At 41.9% G+C, this 14,540-nt stretch overlaps 1 protein-coding gene across 1 annotated transcript in view; it reads right to left on the reverse strand.

Annotated features, from left to right (window-relative positions):
* LOC309347871 (uncharacterized protein) overlaps window positions 1-14,540 on the reverse strand; it is a 35,955-nt gene that overhangs the window by 11,758 nt on the left and 9,657 nt on the right. The window contains exons 2-5 of the mRNA XM_081872782.1: window positions 13,339-13,465; window positions 10,650-10,827; window positions 5,039-5,118; window positions 2,859-3,677 (exon numbers count right to left, since the gene is read on the reverse strand). Of these exons, the coding sequence (XP_081728908.1) occupies window positions 2,859-3,677; window positions 5,039-5,118; window positions 10,650-10,742 (992 nt within the window). The 5' untranslated portion in view covers window positions 10,743-10,827; window positions 13,339-13,465. The remainder of the gene's footprint in view (window positions 1-2,858; window positions 3,678-5,038; window positions 5,119-10,649; window positions 10,828-13,338; window positions 13,466-14,540) is intronic.

Here is a 14,540-nt window from a genome sequence, read left to right on the forward strand (position 1 = left end):
TGTTCTTTCCCTTGCACAAAGCCTCCAATGCTTCCCACTCAAACTTTTAAAGTATAAACACCATCTTTTCCTTATAAACTGCTATTATATTCCTACAACATTGTACCTTTAGTCTTCTCAAAGTATATTAGTCTTTAATATCCTCAATGTAATATGGATCAATTGTAAATGAGCGAGGAATGAATGCTGCTTGGCTTAGAAAAGTTCACTCTACTACTAGGAAAGAAGCAACAAGCAATGTTAGTTCATCATGTTTGGTATTCCAACATAACAAAACTGGCTGAAGATGCCCAATTCTGAAATGCCTCATCTCCTCTCAACTGTAAGAAACAGCACTCAGTCAGGCTCCTGTATGTGTGACCTCAGTCCAAAATAACACACCAAGATTAGTGGTGCACCTACATTTTGGGGACCCTGAAGCTTGAACTGATATGGGGGGGGTCCCTTTGCAATCAGCAACAAAGTCTGGGTAACCACTGCTAACTTCTTCAGTGGCTTTGTTCCATGACAGATCACCAGTTTTGTTTTAGTTACATCTCACATTTTGATTAAAATTGCTGTACTCACATGTCAAAGTCACTGGTGTGAACAAAATTTTCCTATGCTTTATCGTTTTTGAGTATCAGCTCAGCTGGTAGAGCATGAGGGTCTTAATCTCAGTATCATGGCTTTGAGTCCCACAGGTGATGAAATATTCCTGCATTGCAGGAGGTTGGACTAGATGATCCTTGTGGTCCCTTCCAACTATTCTATGATGTGGGGGGGGGGTGGAAATTAGGGAAATGTTGTATGCATGCAGGATGCACTTTTTAAAGCAAGATTTTTAACCCCAGTGCTTCTGGGATTAAGGGCACTGAAGATTAAGCTTCATTAATTTCCTAGTAGATTCGCCCCTGTATCTGATCACTGATGTTATGGGACTAAGGTCTCTCTGACCATGTGCTGGCAACCTGTGATCAAGTGTGTCAAAGAAGGGGGCGTGAGCAACTGATCCCCTAGGGAAGAGTGCAAAAGCCTGGGCAGAAGACAGAACCTTTTGGGACAAAATGAGTGGCAAGAACCCCTCATCCACCTAGAGCAGCATGATGCTGCTGAAACCACAGCTCCACTCCTGCCTCCTCCTTTCAGACTCCTAAACAGGCCACCTAGCAATTAGAGCACTTGTGCTACAGAGCATGCGTGAATGTGTGTAACGTATGCTGTGCTATTTTTATGTGAGCACTACATTCAATAAATGCAATGTTGTCGTCCCCCAACTCCGCCCACTTACAAGACTCTTACTTACATTGTTTCAGGAAATAGATTAACAGTATGCCCAGCTACAACATGCTTATTCAGACAGAGCAAATAAGGTCCTCTAGTTTTGGGGAATCGGTTAATTGAAAGTGCTACTGAAAGTGCAAAGTGGCTTGCCGGGTGGGGCAAGGCCACCATGCTAGTTTCTTGGCATGTGGGTCACTTTTGCTTACCAGGAGGGAAACAGTGGGTTTTGCCAGGGAAAAGGACCTGTGACTAGAAATCATGGGACAAACAGATGTGTGGATGAGTCCTCAATGTAGCCATGATACCATGCCAAATGACAGGTCACAGGCCAGGAGAAATTCATGCACAGTAAAGTTACTATTTATGTTTGGTGTCATAGGAAGTATAAAAACCAGAATGATCTCTCTACCGGTGGGGATCCAAGAAGATCTCCCTCCACAACATTTCTATTAGGTAGACTGGCTCTCTGTCCAGAAGTACTGGAATAAAGAAAAAAAACCGGATTGTCCTAAAATCTAAATTGTTACATCCTGGAGGATTCAGTGATATTTGTTGGTTGCCTTTGAAGGAATAAAGAAGGAAGGGTTGGATGTGTTGAAACTTTGTACAAAGTGACCATATCCACTTCTCCTTCTCCCAGGATCTACAATATTTCTTTATCGCCTCCAGAAACAGACGGTGACACATGCAGTCAAGAAAGAATTCACTTTTTGTGCCAGCCTTTTTCTCTCTCCTTCAACACCTGAGGCTATTTGGAGAAAGGAAAGAGAAGTGCAATTGCCTGTCTCCAACTTCTTTCCTTAAATAGGCTTCAGACCGCTGGTCATGCAGCCCAACCTTTCTCTAAGGAATACATCAAACGTTGTGCTGACTGTAGGACTGGAATAACTCCTCCAGTTCACCTTGTTTCAGCAAACAACGTGGGTGCTATTCCAGAAGCACATCCTGGGGGTTGGAAAGGTGGCTGAAGCTCTGCTCTGGTTGCCATCACAAGTGGTGTTTTTTAAAAGAACTTCTGGTGCCACACTAAACATGCCTAAATGTCTCTTCCCCCATTCCAAGTTAAACTCGTTCACCCCAACCACCCTGATTAGATTACCACGCCACGTGGGAACAAGTGAATTTTGAGGGGAGATTTCAGATAAGCCTTAGTAAGTCTTTGACTATGTGGCAAGGATCCCAAGATCCATTTATGGAGCAATTTTGTATATACCTAACTCAGTCCGGTTAAGTTCAATGGAACTCACTCCTAGGTAAGTGGCTGCAGGACTGCAGCCACCTCGTTTCTAAGTTCTTTCAGTCTGTAAGTTCACCTTCGTCTTTCACACAAGTAGCCCATTTTCTTTTGCTATTTATGGCTTCACCTGGGTATTTATGGGTTTTACCTTGGTCACTCAATTGATTTGTTTTTTTCAAAGAGTTTACTAACTAAAGAGGAAGTTATGCTAAAAGGAAAGATCAGTAAGCTGGGAGAGCAGCATGGTCTTAAAATTGCATGTGCTGAAGCAAGCAAGAGTGGGAACACGAGGGACAGAGTAGACTACAACAGAGCTGGGAGGGGGGTAGAAGAAAAAGACGGTGCTTTGTAAACCGACCTGCAGGCATCCCCAGATACAGACACAGGGGAAAGCGGGGGGGACATTTCTGACAAGGGGGAAGGGCAATCTAGGTCACTATCCTTTTCAACCGAACAGAGTGGTGCTCGTAGCTCTGTAATTTTCAGCCTCACAGAGGAACTGTCCTCAAAGACATCGTCATCTCCCATGTCATCTGAACAGAAACCTGTGCTCTCTACCACCACACTGGATGATTTCTTTGGTTGGAGGCAGCTTGAGTTGTTATCCAATTCATGATTGCTGGCGCTGGAGCTACGAGAAGAGAAAAGGTAGTGCAGCAACTTTTTGCTCCGGGATGTTTCACCTTCACACTTCTCCTCCAGGAGAGGGATGTGTACTGCACTAGCCCCAGAAGCGCTAGAGTAATTGGTGGAAAGAGTCTGGAAATAAGAGAGTTTGGAGCTACTGAAATTAAAGGGCCTGAGGTTGAATGTTTTCTTCTCCTTGTGATAAAATGTGTTAAGCTTTAAACACTGCTCCTGGGCTTGTGAGAGTTTGCCTTCTGAACAGGTTCGTTCTGCGTAGTGAAAGCTCTTGAATGCACTCTGAGCCTTCTGGTCCATATCACTGAGAGACTTGGAGAATTTCAGAGACTGGATAGCTTTTCCATTCTTAGACTTGAGAACATGACCACAATCATGCCCATGGAGCTTTTTCTTGGAAGCCTGCACCATATCCTGACAGATTACTGTCACAGTGGCCCCTTGAGTCAGAGAATTCTGGGAGACAGGATTTTTCAAGACAACAGCAGATTGCACTGGACTGTGATGACAACATTCAGAACACACTGCACTGGAACTGCATGCAGAACAGTGGAATAAAAGCACAGAAAGTAAAAACAATTATAAAAAGAATGCATACAATTACGTGAAGAAATGACAATTTCAGCTAGTGTGGGAATGACAAGTAGCAAGCAGAACAGAAGTGGCAAACAGTAGCATTAAACAGACAAATCAATATGATGCCGTGTGTGCCATGCCAATTTCCTTTAAGCGATGTGAACATGCCATTCAAAGCACAGCATGTGTGGGCAGGGACTGCTGAACCCTCCAAAAGTACTCTTAACAACTGTTCTCCTGGTGAAGCTCCAAGATCAGAAACAATCCCCACTGGAGGGAAAGCAGCTGAGGATAATGATTTTATTTAATTCATTTATCAAGGTTCTTGGGGCAGTTTAGAGTAAAAAATTAAACTGTAAGAATGAAGTAAAATACAAACATGAAGTCTAAATCAGAATAAAACCAGCAACAGCATAAATCAAAATAAAACCAACAGCAGCAGGTATATGCACTAGTCCCAGGGACGAAAACCATCTGATCCTACCTGGCCCTGAGTTCAGAGAAGGATTGTCCCGTAGGGTCACCAAGTAACCTTCAAAGACCAGCAGCTGCAACAGCAGCAACAACAGAAACACCTAAAGCTTGGAGTGGGCATTTTCCATCACTGTCCCCCAGAGGAGGGAGAGCCAACTTGACGTCCACCAGAAGCTATTGGACTACCACTCCCATCATCCCTACCCATGTCCATGCTGACTGGTATTGATGGCGCTGTAGTCCAACAACATCAGAAGGGCACCACATTGGCATCTGCTGCCCTAGAGTTTTGTAAGTCACCACAAGCTTTTAAAGAAATCTTATTACTGCTTTATTTATGTATATTATGTTAGCCATCGTGGAGGCCTGATGTGTGGCAAATCTTGTAAATAAAAATATATGTAATATAAATAGGGAATCTATTTAAAGAGAAAAAAGGAAGAAGCTGTTTCGTGCTTTTACCTTGAATTCTGGCCTGAACACCCCATTCGTTGTGCTTTTATATTCCACAGGTGGCCAGTCTTTTTTCTGATTTATAGGAAATTGGCATGACATGCAATGTAACACACTAATTGTGCCCCCTGAACAACAACTTCAGCCCTTAATATTATACTCCAAGACTGCTAACTTTCCTGTGTCTTTTTTGCTTGGAAAGGCACTTCTGTTGTTGTGTTTTGAAAACACTAGAAAAATGGCTGCATATTGGAGGAGTCAGGTGTCTGAGAATCTTGCTTTGAATTGTAATCCATGCATCTCATCTCTGACAACTTGAGAATGTATGTGAATAGCCATCATGTGCAAAATTGAAAGTAATGTTTTACTGCAACAACACAACCACTACTTTACCTGCATATGTCCTGACTGGTTGGCGTAACAGATGTTTGACAGAAGATGCGAGGAGCAGAAACAGAGGTTGAACCACCAGCCTGCAAGAAAAATAACACGTATGTTTTCACGTAAGTGTGTTTCACACAACAGGATTCTCTTTCTAACTACAATACATGATAATTGTTCCACACAGAGAGAACATTATCCAGAGCAGTACACATGGGTGTAGAGAGAGAAAAAGGTAGCAGTGAGTTTACATCTTTATAAACAGGCATTCGATTATTGGTGGAGCCTCTTCTCTTTCCCTTCCTAGTTTTGACAATGAGAATTGAATGAGTGATTTGACATGACAAAATAATACAATTAAAGGAGCCAGAATAGCCTATAATTTCTTGTTTGCATTTGCTTCCTATGGCAACCTTCTCCAAAACCCAGTGCAGATGTTCTATTTTGATGACCAATTTTGTTCAGCATCCAAAAACAGTCCTCTTGCCTTTTTAGTTTATTAACAACATGAATTATATTTACTACTGCACTGCTGTATGAAAGCACTGCTTAATGTTGACTGTGATTAAGTGGTATACAAATTGTTAAAACAAAATTAAAGAAGTCTTGTCAGTAGACCCATTTAAAAATCTGCGATCCATTTACTAATTACATAGTTCAATCTCTTAGCTAAATAGCCAGATTTTAAGATATTGGCTGAGCAGAGCTATTGGTCTGAAAGTGTAAGATGTTTCCCTTGTTTACCTACAGCTATAAGGTTTGATATATTTCAAGTCTCTGGGAAATCTTATAGCATTTAACAAATGTCCCAATAATGGATAAAAAAAAAAAAAAACCAACAACCCTACGATGTTTCCATTCTGCCCTCTCCTTCTGCAATTTCACATACTAAAATGCTGAACTTCTAACAAAAAATTGTAACTTGTCCCTAAGATCAAGCCTCATATCTGAGGATAGAAAAGAAGCTAATGTAAGATTATTATTTTTTAGGAATCCTGCAGATCCTGGAAATCACAGGCCAATTATTTTAATGTCTGGCCCATAGAAGAATAAACCCTGTTGAAGCAGAACCTGCATGGCTTCTGCAAGAGCAAGTGCTGTCTCTTTAATCTATTAAAGGTCTCTGAGAGTGGAAACAAGAATATAGTTAGTAGTGACCTAGTTGACATAATGGACTTGGATTTTCAGCGAAGTACCTTGTGAAAATCTCTTGAGTAAGCTTTGCAGCCATGGAGCAAGTGGACCTCTTCTGGATCAGGGATTGGTTAAGCAACAGAAAGCAGAGATCTGAATAAATGGAGTTTTCCAATGGAGGGATGTGAAACATGGAGTCCTTCAAGAATTAGTACTAGGCCCCCCATGCTTTCTAACTTGCCCATATCTAGAGTTAGGGATGAACAGTGAGGTGGCCAGGTTTGCTAATACTAATCTTTTTAGGGTGGCTAAAACAAAACAAAAAAGATTGTGAAGAGCTCCAAAGGGAACTCTCCAAACTGAAATGCAGTACAGTGGTACCTCAGTTTAAGAACAGTCCTGTTTACGAATGATTCGGTTTACGAACTCCACAAAACCAGAAGTAGTGTTCTGGTTTGCGAACTTTACCTCGTCTACAAACGTAAGCCAAATTGTGGAAGGGCACCGGTGGCGGGAGGCCTTATATGGGAACGTGTGTCTCAGTTTAAGAACGGTTCGGTTTAAGAACGGACTTCCGAAATGGATTAAGTTTGTAAACCGAGGTACCACTGTATAAAAAAATCCAGCATCAACAAGTGTAAAGTGATGTACATTGGGACAGTACCCCCTCCCCCAAATTCTCATGGCGGTGACTGACCGGGGACAAGATCTTGAGGTCATAATGAAGATGTTGACACAGTGTACAGAAGCTTTGAAAAAAGTGAATTCCATGCTAGGGATCACTAGGAATGAAACTGAAAATAAAACTGCCAATATCATAATGCTGTTATGCAAAGCTATGGTGCAGCCACATTTGGAATAGTTTGTACAGTTCTGTTTGCCTCACCTCCAAAAGGATATTGTAGAGCAGTGTTTTTCAACCTTTTTTGGGCAAAGGCACACTTGTTTCATGAAAAAAAATCACGAGGCACACCACCATTAGAAAATGTTTATTTTTTTTTCTTCAATGGCAAACAAAAACGTTGCGGACCGTTCTCTGCTCAACAGGGATCGATCCGCTGATCCCCGCTGAGCCGGCGGATGACAGCTCCGTCTCCGCACTGATCTGATCCCCACCCAGGACGGATGGAAAATAGGGTGGACACCTATTGGGCGAAAATTTGACATTTTTTAAAAAAATCTTTTGAATTTTTCAATTTTCCCCACGGCACACCAGGCAACATCTCGCGGCACACTAGTGTACCGCAGAACAGTGGTTGAAAAACACTGTTGTAGAGCTGAAAAGAACAACCACAATTATCAAGGAGATGGAGCAATGAGGAAAGGTTACAAAAGGGGTCAGCAACCTTTTTCAGCCGTGGACCACCATCCCTCAGATCATGTGGTGGGCCAGACTATATTTCTTTTGTGGGGGGGATGAACGAATTCCTATGCCCCACAAATAACCCAGAGATGCATTTTAAATAAAAGCACACATTCTACTGAGAAGGCGATTGGGCCGCACCCAGCCCCTGGGCCTTAGGTTGCCTACCCCTGGGTTACAACATCTGGAGCTTCTTAAGTTTAGAGAAAAGGAGAGTAAGAAGCAACATGACAGAAGTGTATAAAATGATGCATAGAATGTAGAAAGTAGATAAGGGAAAGTAGATAAGGGAAAGTTTCCCCCCCTCTCTCACAACACTAGCACTCAGGGACAGCCCATGAAGCTGAATGTCTGAATATTCAGAATAGGTAAGAAAATGATGGCCACCAACTTGGATGGCTGTAAAAGAGGACAGGACAAAATCATGGAGAAGGGGGCTATCAATGGTTATGCTCTGCCTCCATGGGTCATAGTTCTGAATCCCAGTTGCTGGAAACTGTATTGGGGGTGGGGTGGGGGTGCTCTGGTGTTTGGGTCCCGCTTGTAGGTTTCCCAAGGCATCTGACTGGCACTCTGAGAACAGCATGCTGGACTAGATGGGCCACTGCTCTGATCCAGCATGCTCTTCCTATGTTCTGAAGATATATATATATATTTATTAGTCTACTTTAATATTTCTGCTGCTACTGGGTTCTTGTAATCTCTTCTTCTGAGAATTGAGCAATGTCTTACCTTTGCTACAAAATTTCTAATCTTGTCTGCCAATAAATTTTCTAGAGCATAGAATCTGCTGTTAAAATTAAGAAATCCCCCTGCTATTTCCTTAGTTATTGGCTACATTTTTCGCAGTGGTGGAATGAGATCATTTTGCTTCTTTTTCAGTAAAATAACAAGCAGTTAGTCTGCCTTGTCTACCTTCTTCATTTCTCAAATGTTTTTAGTTTAGGGAAATGCAGCACCTTCTCCATCTGAGTACAATTTAGCACTTTTAATGGTTTCCTTGCTCTTTTCAGTTTTTTTTAATTATTATTATGAACTTTTCTAAAATACATGATTGCATGCTCTCTCTGCAAGAATCTAATTTGGGAGGTGAGCTGAAAAACCTTATGGCTCAATAATGGCCACTGACTGGTGGTATGGTATATCAGAAGCAGTACTGTGATTTTGGAGATGGCTCCCCCAATACTTGGACTAAAAACTCCAAGGTCAAAACCTTTCCAAACTTATAGCCCACCCAGTCTCATATTCACTCTGCCTTCCAAACTGCACACTCAAGGCGGGTGAAAATGGAATGTGCTGTGCACAAGAGTGGGGTGCCGTTCCAGTACAGAGTATCTTTTGATCTTTTGCATCTTTAGCTCAAGGACATTCCCACCCACAATCACTAAAGTCTAAATTATCTAAACTATCTTACTTTTAAAAGACATCTGAAGGTAGCCGTGTTTGAGGAAGTCTTTAATGTTTAATGCTGTATCGTGTTTTTGATATTTGGTTGGGAGCCGCCCAGAGTGGCTGGGGAAACCCAGCTAGATGGGCGAGGTATGTATGTATGTATGAATAAATAAATAAATAAATAAATAAATATCATCATCAACATCATCATGTAGGCAGACATAACCAAATATAATCTGAACTGCAAAACATCCCTTTCAGCAGCGCCCTGTGCAATGACAAAATTCGGTACACACCTAACCTCTCGCTCTCCGCGTCCAGAGCGACTGAACCAGTCACGCTCTCCCAAATCCAACTCTGCAACAAGTCTCTGACATGCTCCCAAAATAAATGACAGCTCTCAGGATACAGTGGTACCTCCTGTTACATACGCTTCAGGTTACATATGCTTCAGGTTACAGACTCCACTAACCCAGAAATAGTACCTCAGGTTAAGAACTTTGCTTCAGGATGAGAACAGAAATCGTGCTCCGGCGGCACAGCGGCAGCAGGAGGCCCCATTAGCTAAAGTGGTGCTTCAGGTTAAGAACAGTTTCAGGTCAAGAATGAACCTCCGGAACGAATTAAGTACTTAGCCTGAGGTACCACTGTACTTCAAACCTCCAGAGCCAGCCACCACACAGCCCACCCAACAAACGACCCAAGTAAGAAATCTCAACCCCCAGGGAAAATGGCTATCTAGGAGCCCAGAACTCAGAGGGGGCACACAGCATGCTCCATGAGAGAAGGGGGGTGGAGAGGGTACTTTGCTTTTCCAAGATCTGTCCCAAAGCACACAGATAATCCCAATCTGTTTGAGAACGCTCCCCTGAGAGAAACAGCAGCACCTGTCATAATGTTGGAATTCATGTACACATGGCAAGACCCAAACTCAGCCCCAGTCCTTGGCATGCCTACTGCAAAGTCTGTGCTGTTCACATCAGAGGCACTTCCTCCTTTGGCACCACAAATACCTTCCTTCAACAACCCCAGCGCTCAGTGCACTGTGGACACAAATTCCCATTTGTTCTCCCCATTGGAGTAATCGAGAACCCAGACTATTGGCAGCCTAAGGTAACACAACCGTCATCATTCCACTTTCCCTCTCCAGCTACCAATGTTCATGATGTGGCAGGATCAAGGCACTTCTGTTGATCAGCACATGTTCACTACTGATATTGCTCATACAGAACCAGGCCCATGCATGCTTATGCAGAATCATAGGAGCCCCCCAATAATATATGTGAGGGAGCCCCCCTAAAAACTTGATGGGTGTTGTTGAGGGTGTGAACAACCTATATAGTCCACATACCACCTAATGATACACAGCCATAGTATGAAACCATATCACCACAAAGTATATTAAATTACTTAATTATGAATAAGAGTTAAAAACCTATCCACAAAGATGTGGCTAAACTCATCCATGACAAATAGTAATGAACTCTAACATCCCCAGAGGCACAGATAAAGATTCAAAACTCATGTTTACTAAGAGCCAGCATGGGTTTCTCAAAAAGAAGTAATGAAAAACAAATCTTACTCTCACACACCTCCCTATTAAAAAAATTTGTTGTCATTTTTCACAACAGTCTGGTTATTGACATAAGCATATACAAAATGCAGAAAGAATGATAAGCACAGAGACCTGAAATCTCCTAAACAAATGAAAAATAAAGAAGTATTACACGATACCTGTTCTTTCTCTTTCACCTTGTTCTTAGAGACTCTGGAAAAAGTTACATCCCGAGCTGGAATCACAGAGATTTGATGCAATGGCATATTCATCACACCACCAATATAGAATTGGCCCTCTCTTGTAGATGACGTTCTGGATATTAAGTGCACTATCTGCCTTTGCTAAGCCATACACCTAAAAAATAAATATCATGGGGTGAATTAGCAGAAAACTGATGAGAAAATTATTTCCAATATTGTATTTATATGCCACCCAGTAACGAAAGTTTCATGGGTGTTTTACAAGTAAAAGTACATGAAAATAAAATTTAACGCAGAATAAAACCAGTATAGCATTGCACAGATAACAGGTCTCTATAACAATAAATTCTCACCACCCTCAGCAAACTATAGTTTGCAAAAAAATATATTAAAAAATATGAGTGTAGGCATGACCAATCAATTGGGATAAAATAATGCAGTTCTGTACGGTATACACATATTTGGTGTAAAATATTACGTTTCCTAATTGGCTATATTTATGGAACTAGTTATTTCTTTTGACACCTCACTTTCCTTATCTCAGCCTAATAATTCCCATTTATGGAATGCTCTCCTCAGAGAGGCTCGTCTGGCACCTTCATTAAGTACCTTTAGGCACCAAGTGAAAATGTTTCTCTATAACCTGACCTTTGGTTGATTAATATTCTATGGCCTTTAAATGTTTTTGTGAGAGGGTTTTATTTTTTAATTCTGTATTTTGTGTCCTCATTTTGTATTTTTATGTTGTGAAATTCCCTGTGATCTTTGGATGACTGGTGGTATACAAATTTAATAAATAAAATAAAATAATTGTCACAACTTCTCCATAATTTAACACTGCCATCTCTTGCCTATGCCATTCAACCAGGCTGCACAGTGGAGGCACACCATCTCTAGCCCTTTCGAGAACAACAACTGCACTGCTCCTTCTCAGCCCCTCTTGGGGCCACATGTCAGCGGTGAATGTGGCCCAAAAAGACCACATATGCACACATCCACACCAGAACGCATTGCACATTAGAGCACACATTCAAATGCAGACCTGAGACCCACAAACCAGCAAAAAGCCTGCCCACCCCACTCTTTAACTGATCAAAGAATTAATTGTGGCATGGGGTTAATCATCACCAGGATCACAGGTAAAGGAAGAGTTGACCAGATGAGGAAGAGTTATATGCATATTGCCTAAGTTTATGAGCTGCCAACAACTAGTCCTGGAAAGGCTACGGCAATGAAAGCAGGAGTAGGCAAGTCCCCCCCCCCCCCCGGCCATTGAGACCTGGATTCTCTTGGAAGTAATATGTCAGCAGCAAGTGGGCGATAAATGCTGGTGGTTGTGGCCAGAGGGACTCTCTCTTCTCTCACAGCCCTCTTTTTCCTGGTAGATAACACAGGATCATGGGAGCGCGGAGGAAATTTTAAACCTCTCCCCTCCCTGTGATTCCCTCCCCTCACTGCCCCATGCTACTCAAGGTACCTGGGGAACAAGTGAGTGTGGGGAAAAGGAAGCTGAACTGCAAAAAGGGTTTATCTTGCAGGAGAGGAGAGGGGAGAGTGTTCCTTAACTGGGATGCCATTACTGAGAAGGACATCTGGTAGGTCATGGATCCTCTGTCCTCGTTGCGTAAAAGTATCACCCAGAGGGGCTCCCCATTCCCAGGCAGAATAGAAAATGGGTTCCAAGCCACTCAGGCTTTGCATATCAAAATTAATATACTGAATTGGGCTCCATGATGAATAGGTATGGAGTACAGATATTTAAGGACATGGTCATGAAAGGTAAAGCCCATCAGAATCTCAGATGCTACATATTCCATTAGCTGCAGCCTCCAAACCATTTTCAAAGGTAGCCCCTCATAAAGACAGCAGAAACAGGAGCATAGTTGACTGTGACCAGGCAATTCCTGGTCCAAAATGGCTGGAGCTAACAAACCCACTTGAACTGGAGAAAGGCACTCCACATCACCCAGTCCCCCTTAGGTCACAAATCACCGCAGAATCCATCAGTACCCCAAAGACTACACACCAGGCCTTTTAGGAGGTGTCCAAAACAAGCTGCCTTCCTATTTGCTGGATCTAGGAACTAAGCCACAGCACTTCCGTATTGTCAGGATTCAATTTCAATATTTTGTATATTTGTATTTGTATAAAATATTATGTGTATAAACACATCAAAACAACAACAACAACAAAAAACCAGACTTCTGAGTGCTATTCCTATGTTACCTGCCAGCTTCAACTGGAAACTGGAAAATTTTAATGCCTGTATCATAGTAGCAAAAGACATTAAGTCAGCTGCTAAAATTAACTTGGACCCCATTATTATCAGCTCTAAGTAGGGAGTACTTCCCCTCATGAGACATAAAAACATCTTGAAAATGAATATGCCATACTTTTAACGTGTGTGTGCCTCCAATTCATATTCTGCAATCCTTTTTCAACAGAATAACCAACTACTGTACTTAGACCATTTATTTGGACCAGGAACCTGACACCATATTGCAAAGAAAAACTCCAATTTCAGTGAATAGTTGAGAGAATTAACCTGCTGTGTTTCAGCATCTATCACAACCTCACAGCTGGTGGAAGTGAGACAAGGGGAGCAGGGCAGCCACTGGGTATCTCTGAGGTCAAAGTGCCTCAAGAAACCCAAATCAATTCTTACCTGACATGATGGCAAGCCAGGGAAATTTCCAAGCCTAGGCAACCACACCTTTGAATCTTACTTCTGCACAGTCTCCCAAATGGGAAAATCAAATTCCAAATGGGCAAAAATTGTCCTTGCCGTGAGCCTAGGCAGAAAGAGAAGTTGAGAAAATAAATCACAAGTAAACGAGTAAACTTTATGATCACTTGAGGACCTCAAGTCCAAGTACTGACTCTCACTATGTGCAACATGTTCAGTTGCAATGTTGAATTAGGAAGGTCTTCAGCTCAGATGCACTCTGTGTGTTAAAGGTTCCAGAGCACACTAGACTCCTCTGAGACACCATAAATCAGCCTGGAAGTCCAAGCAGCATGGAGCTAGGGATGCTTTGTGCTATAAGATAGGGAGTTGCCCTACACTGTTCCCTTTCCAAAAGTATACTATATAAGCATGACTATTAATATGTGCAAAAGCATTAGTGAACTCTTGGGAGTGGATTCCAGTGGGACTTTAAACTCCAACCAAATTTTAGGGGATGTAAATAAATACTTGCACCATATTTTGAACCTACTTTTGCAAACAGGTATGTGCTCTGTGATTTGATGCTAGTATCCTATGCAAAAATCATGAAGACCAGACCCATTGGAATTGGTGCTTTGGGTCAATGTTTGAATCATACCAGTGCTGGCAAGGGCCAGATCTGTAATTTTTACTCTACAGCCTATGGATCAAGCATAGAATCACAGAATCGTAGAAAGGGACCCTGAGAGTCATCTAGTCCAACCCTCTGCAGTGCAGGAATATCAATGTAAGCTTTCTTTCAATGGTTTTGAGAGGATCCCCTCTGAAAATCATACAATGATCCACTTTTTATTCACTATGCAGTAGGTTTTCATGGTCACCTGTGTTAATTTTGTATCTCCCAATATTCTGATAATGGCTAAACACCGCACATCAGCCACACTATTATGTGACTAATTTGAACCCAATTGTGTTCTGACTATATGCAATTTTCTATTTAGGTGCCATCCCTGGAAAGTAGTTTGTGTGATCCACAGGATCACACAAAAGTTCCATTTAGATCAACATCATAGCATTTCTTACAGTGGAAAATCAGATTGTGTCTAAAAACAGGGCATGAAAACAATATCCCCTCTCAAGGCAACTGGTACATTGTCTCCAAGGTTCCATACAACTATTATGTATCCTTCATGAGTATT

The sequence above is a fragment of the Podarcis erhardii genome, assembly GCF_964252035.2.
Source record: "Podarcis erhardii genome assembly, chromosome: 8".
In the NCBI taxonomy this organism is placed as follows: domain Eukaryota; kingdom Metazoa; phylum Chordata; class Lepidosauria; order Squamata; family Lacertidae; genus Podarcis; species Podarcis erhardii.